The 7086-nt window shown below is 37.5% G+C and overlaps 1 protein-coding gene across 1 annotated transcript in view; it reads left to right on the forward strand.

Annotated features, from left to right (window-relative positions):
- LOC124803069 (acylphosphatase-2) overlaps nt 1-4560 on the forward strand; it is a 176524-nt gene extending 171964 nt beyond the window's left edge. Inside the window, exon 3 of the mRNA XM_047264197.1 lies at nt 4086-4560. Within this exon, the coding sequence (XP_047120153.1) occupies nt 4086-4200 (115 nt within the window). The 3' untranslated portion in view covers nt 4201-4560. The remainder of the gene's footprint in view (nt 1-4085) is intronic.
- The last annotated feature ends 2526 nt before the right edge of the window (nt 4561-7086 follow it).

Below are 7086 nucleotides of genomic sequence, written 5' to 3' on the forward strand. Positions count from 1 at the left end.
GCAACGGACGAGACATGAAAAGCTCTGAGCTTAAAGGTGGAAGAGAGGGTAATATGTAAGACAGAGATTACTGCTAAAACATCATGCACAAGTTAATAAGAGCAAAAAGTTAAGTGCATTGTATGTGATAGAGGTGGGAGGGAAATAGTGAAAAGTTGACAGGTCAGAAAATGAAAGATGTAGTTGGCAAGAACCCTGGGGGAAGAATCCAGATGACACATGTGCATGCTCTGCAATAGGATTTTGTGTTTTGCCATTATATTAGTGTATCTGTGCCCGTTCATGCTAACTGACAACTTGGTGGTAGCGTAAAAGGCTGAAGAGTTTTTACATAACAGCAAGTATATGACACGTTGTTTCACAGGTGACTCACTCTTTCATGGTCTATGTTTTGCCAGTTACAGGGCTGGTATAGATGGTGGTAGAAGGGTGAATAGGACAAGTCTTTGGTGGGGGCGGTCACAGGGGGAGCCATAGCATAGGGAGAACGGTGCCGAAGGGCTGTAGTGGTTGAGAGGGCGACAAAAAACTGTTCTACGTGTGGTGGGCAAAGTCTCAGATAGAATGAACCCCATTTCAGGGAAAGGTTTTAGTAAGTCATAGCCAGGTCCATGCTACTGGCTGCATGGTTTGTATATCAAAGCTGATAAATAAATGGAAAAATTATTCATTTTGCTCTCCACTTTTTTCACCTAATGTGGCATTCCTGCCTGAGCTTTGAATAGCCCAATTTCATCAAACTTGCCTTCTCCTATACTGTGTGATGGAAGCTGTGCTTCTCAAAGATAAAATTTCCGTTTACACCATTCTGCTACTACCTGACCAATGGCAGCATGTTCTATTACTATCTGCTTGTTGTTTGCAATGTGGTTGGCCACATTAGCTCTACAGTAACACAAGAGTGTGACGATCATCAACCTACGAAAATCATAGCAATTTATTTCTATTAATTATGATTGAGCAGTTCTAACAACCACCCAATAGTGCTGATGTGGTTAAATAAAAATCATGAAGACAAAGAACAGTTAAAGGGATTATTATTTCACGACTGGAATTTAGGCTATCAAACACTATATCCTCCTTAACAAAGAGTTCTAGGAAAAAACTGCACTTTAATCATGTGCTTTTTTCTCTCTCCATGAATTCAAAATTTAGCAGCAATTTGTAACCAAACAAAGCTTCAGAGTAATATTTTTTCAATTCACATTCGTCTAATGCACTATATACTATTTTCTGACAGACATACTGTGGTAATGGTGGTGGTTGCAGTGGTGGTGGGAGCAATAATACCTGCATATAGATATATTCACACTGTTAAGATTACACTAGACATTATATTAGTCTATCATGTGTCAGGTGACTGCCTCTTTTGTTTCAGACATGTTAAGTCGTCATTATATTAGAACAGTCCAGTAACCAAGAAAGACCACAAACCATCTGTCTCATTAAGTGTAGCTTAAAAGTTTCTGGAAATGTCAATTCTGAGCAAAATAGTTCCTGTGATTTATCATTCTATGCTAGTTAAGAAAGCTGGCTCTTGGCATGATCAAAACTGCATTGACCAGACATTAATGTCTTGGAAAGAGGGACTGTAGAAGATAGACGGAAAGTTTGTCTGCAATCCTTGATGTGGTTGCTTACAATTCCATTTCGAAAGGAGGCTCTCAGCATAAACTCATCAAGGGCATATATGTCACAAGTTTTTCAATCTGATAAAAAAAAACACATTTGGCGATAGATTTTTTAAAATTTGTACAGAACATGCTTATAATAGATTTTTCAAACTTAAATATGGCTGGCCACAGGGTTCAGTACTGTCTCCAATTCTCTACTAATACTCTTGCAACCTTAAACAATCTCACGAATATATCTATGCTGATGACATCATTCTCATTACTCAAAGAGGAAATTTCAGTGAAGTGGGGAACACACAGGCCAAAGATTTCCAGAAGATCATTAATTCTTAGAAATGGTGCCTGTGATTTGGTCTGGAAATAGCTATAAGGGTAAGCACCTGCACTTTCGTTTCAATTGTCTTTAGGTTCGTAACAAAGTTTGATGTGCTCGCCAGTCATTAAATACCACCATCATCTACACTCATGACAGATTTCAGCACCGTCACATCAATTCACTTTGTATCCTTACGAAGTAAACATGGAAGCACTACCCTCCGTTTGCACCAAGAATAGCATTCTATTTTTTGTCTGAACGTGCCTGAGGATCATAAATAAGCAGAAGTCTAAACACAATATGGGGACAATATTTACTGTGGAAAATTGATTACCTACAGACTGAACAATTCAAAAGTGGCCGAGCAAGTGTGCGGGGCAATAAAATAGCAGAACGTCCATTCACACCAACTATTTACACACATTAAGAAAGTCTTGTGGCATGATTTTGAATAACAGATAAGTGACTGTCAAAGTGGCAAACCAAATGCACATTAGTTTTAGTTGTGCAAGTGAACCTTCCACAACAGACTCAATTTTTATAAAGTCTGCGCAAGATGGGTCCAAAATCAACTCACGAGTGCAAGCACAATTGTGTGAGAATGTGCTACTGGACTGTCATACTAATGAAGGTGAACCGTTTTTAAAACAAATCACTGGAGACTAAACAGTTTCATCACTTTGAATGAGAAAGCAAATGCCAGACAATGAAAGTTAGAGTCGCTCCCATGCAGGAAAACTGATGCTCACAGTATTTTGGGATGCCAAGGGCCAGTCCGGAATATTACTTGGAAGAGGGCTCAACAGTAAATTGTCAACATAACAGTGATATATTTTGCAATGAATTGAATGCAACAGTTCTAAACAAACACCATGGTACCGTCAAACAGCATTATGATTCCCCCTCCCTGCCATAGAACATTCACATGGCACTGCCAACACTTGTCAAGTTTTTCAGCATATGGATTTCGAGGTGTTGGAGCATCCTGCAAACATTCTCACCACCCACCATAATTCCATTTCTTTGTTGCACTTAAACATAGTGCACGAGGCCGACAATTCACCTGTGCTGAAGTAAATCGTGCATAGAAGGCTTGCTAAACCGAAAAACTTTTTTTCAGAGGGTATGGAAAGCTTGCTAATGATGAACCAAGTACATTTAAAAGCTAGGTGACTATGATGAAAAATGATATTGTACATTTTTGACTGTTGTTGTAATAAATTAGAAATACATTTTGCAGATACTTTTTGACTTATCCTCAAACATTACATGTCAGCAATACGAAGGTCAGGCTCAAGAGCAACTCTTTCTGATACACTCATATTTCCAAATACCTGGGTGTAACCTAGATTTTTAACCTACCACTACCATCCTGAAAAAGTGGCAGCTAAAGTTCAAACAGTTCCCAAACTTAACTGTTTGATATCCAACTACACCACAAAATGAGAATCTAATCTGCAACTTGGTGCTCTACTCCTGTCCAAGGGTTACCCATACCGAGTATCACCCAGCCTCCTGATATCCCACGACAAACACCAATGTGAGAGATCAATGGAGAGCCTGAAGCCTTCTAACTTCACTGTGTCTAGTTTTCTACTTTGTAAATACATTTGTATGTACAACATATGTTAGGAATCAATTGGTAATCTATCATCAAATGAGAGAAGAGCGATACAAACAGCTCTCATAAGAAAGTCTTACATAAATGTAAAATTAGTTAAGCAAATTATTAAATCAACCACAACTGCTGCTCGTTATTTTTTACAAAACCTCTTTTATATCACTTCTACTTAAAACTTTGATTAAGATGTCTCATGACGTTTTTTTCGGTATGCACATCTGCCAGATGATAGTCATCTCAGACTAGTACCAAAAATGAAATTAGTATATAATATAGTGCCAATAAGTGATTTTCAAGATGTCTTTCGTTAGTCCCTGCAAACAAAAAAATCTTTACATGATTCAGATGCTTCTTCAAATATTATGTCATTCGTGGTATACAAATGGAGCATTAAAACAATGCTTCTTCCAATATTATGTTTGTGGTATACAAATGGAGCACTAAAATTTGCTTCTTATGTGTCAAATTCCTGACAATTCCAAACATTAAAAACCTATACTTTCTCTCATTTCAGGGTTCAATGGTTATCTAAGACTGGTAGTCCCGGAGCAAAGATTGACCGCTGTGAATTCAAAAACTGGGAGTTCCTGGCAAGACAAGATTTCAGAGGATTTAGTATCAGATTCTGAGTGTTTTAAAATCACACCAAGAAGAAAAATATGCAAAACTTCTGTTTGCATGTCTAAATTCCTTTCTTTTCAAAGTGCTGATGTCTTAATTTTACATCAACAGAAACATTAATTCATGCATATTTACACGTCATCCTCCAACTTCATGCTTGACCTGAACCATTCACACCACGTAAGTGTACACAAATATAAATAAAACTTTCTTGATGATTAAATCAAAAATACACACAACTTATGCAAGAAGTATCTTACTTGCAAACATAATATGCAAAAAAGACATCAGCAGACCAATAGTACATGTAACTGCCAAATTGTACCTTAATTTTTGAGAATTAAAGTATTTTATGTGTTTTTGTTAAATGTTTCTTATATTTTGTGATTGTATGTATGTTTATGCACCACCTTTACTGATTTTCTAAGGGCAGAGAAATATAAAAGATGAACACAAGCATAACTTATATTTGTGTGTTTGCACTGCTGCAAACTTCATTTCCTTGGTTCTACCATGCAGAGGAGTAACACAAGACAGGTGCCTTTGCTGGAATTTATAGCTACATTCATAATCCACATGTTATGTATGGTGTCTCACTGACCTCAATTCTATGTTGAAAGATAAAGGTAAGACAATAACCCACAGGTTGGTTTAAACACAACAGTGTTTCGTTGTGCATGGTCCCACTGGAGCTGTTACGCATGTATTACTGACCTGAATAAACCTCCACAGGAAGATACGACCACAATCATGTCAAACATCGTTGTTTCTGTTGATACAGATGTCAAGGTGTGGCGAGAAACAATGTTGCATGGGTATACTGACCTCAAATCTTTCAACATTGTACGCTCACTGTTCAATGTTATTGTGACACTGTACTACTTCCTTAAGAGTGTCTTTTCAGGGGTGCAGTTGGCTCTGACTGCAACTGTATCAAACTGCGCAAATGAAGGAGCTCTTGGAATGAGAGGATATTCGGCGAATGGACTGGCCTAATTTGGCCTGCCCATTTCCCCCCGGACTTAAATAGTAGCATCAAGTAAGTTCAGGATGCACTTGGGAGACATTTGCAGCACATCCACTCATACAGCAGTTGTCAACTGTGCTGGATGAATGAATGGAATGTCCTACCACAAGAACTACTTACCAGTTTTGTGGGTAGCATGGGGACACCTTGCAAAGCAAGCATTCTCATCCTTGTAGCCAGCATGGGAGAACATTGTGGAGTACACATTGTCATATGTGGTCATCACACACCCTATTAAGAACCATGTCCCACATTTTGTAATGTCCAGGGGACATCATAAATATTGGTGACTTTGGTGTAACTGTTGTCTTCGAATAAAAGTTTCATTTATGCTTGTCTCATTGCATATTTCTTTCAGTTAGCTTCTGTACTATACTACAGCAGTTTTTTCTATGTATAGTCTTAAGTTAATTGTGCTACAGAGGTTGGACAAAAAATAGGAAAACATCATGAGAAATGCATGCTTGAATGTAAATGTAGATCCTAGACTAGCCTGCACATTGCACTGTTGTCTTTGACAACATACTGCACCTGTTCAAGAAGCATATCTAAGACGTATACTGCATACATGAAAAGCATAAAAATATCATCCACTAACAAGGAGAAATCCCAACGATGATATCAACTTTTTGAAACACTCTATATTGTGATGTAGGTTAAAATCCCAGATATCACACACTGCAGCCATTCACCCTGGTGGACCCTAATTTGCAAGCAATTCGGGGGGGGACTTGGAATTTTGTATGATACTCAATAGCGTTAACAGTTACATTATTTGATCTGTTTGCGTGGTTTAATGTGTTGAACAGCAGCTTTAACGCAGAAGGTTGTGAGTTCGAGTCTTGTCAAAGGCACAATGTTTTTCTATTTTTAAATCTTTATCAAATTGTCATCATTTTTATTCAATTAATTAATTGTAATGCAATTTCTAATCACATTTCTTTGTCACACAATTTTAATCATATCAACTTCATTTGCTCTCATTTTTCTTCCTATCACTCTTTCTCCTATTTGCGTGTGTTTTTAACTAAATTTATGAATTAATTTCGATTTAATTCCTTTTGTTTTATCACAGTTTTTTTGTCCACATTATTGTGTTCATTATATCCATTTCTAATTTTACTTGAATTTTGTTTTACTTACAAACCTGCGTTATTTTATCCATAGCACATTAGGTATTTAGGTTATGCACGGTAGTGCAAAAAAATTGCACTTCTGGTAACAAAAAGAAAGGTAGGAAGGTATACTTGCTCTGCAATGGTGACAGAATACAAATTTCAGAATATCTCAGCAGTCGGCATATTCAATGATGAGGACGAAGATGTGGAGAACAAATGGAAAAAATCTAAGGCATTGTTCAATATGCCCCAGACAAGTATGTTCTGAGTAAGGTTTTATGGGATGGGAAAGATCCACCATGGTTTAATAGCCATGTTAGAGAAGGGCTATGTAAACAAAGAGCACTTCACCTCAGATTCGAGAGAAGTAAAAACCTAGCTCACAAACAAAAGCTGAGTGAAGTGAAAATGAGTGTAAGGAGAGCAATGAGAGAAGCATTCAATGATTTTGAAGGTTAAGACATTGTCAACAGACCTGAGTAAAAACCCAAAGAGATTTTGGTCATGTGTAAAATCAGTAAGTGGGTCAAAATCATCTATTCATTCTCTCAGTGACCACACTGGCACCAAAACGGAAGATAACAGAGAGAAGGCCCAAATACTGAATTCGGTCTTCCGAAGTTGTTTCACTGTGGACGATCGTAACACTCATCCTCCTTTGAATTGTTGTATGAACGTTGAAATCACAGATATTGAGATAACCAACTGCTGAATTGAAAAGCAGCTATAGTCGCTTAGTAGTGGAAAGG

This window comes from Schistocerca piceifrons, chromosome 6, assembly GCF_021461385.2.
Source record: "Schistocerca piceifrons isolate TAMUIC-IGC-003096 chromosome 6, iqSchPice1.1, whole genome shotgun sequence".
Taxonomy (NCBI): Eukaryota; Metazoa; Arthropoda; class Insecta; order Orthoptera; family Acrididae; genus Schistocerca; species Schistocerca piceifrons.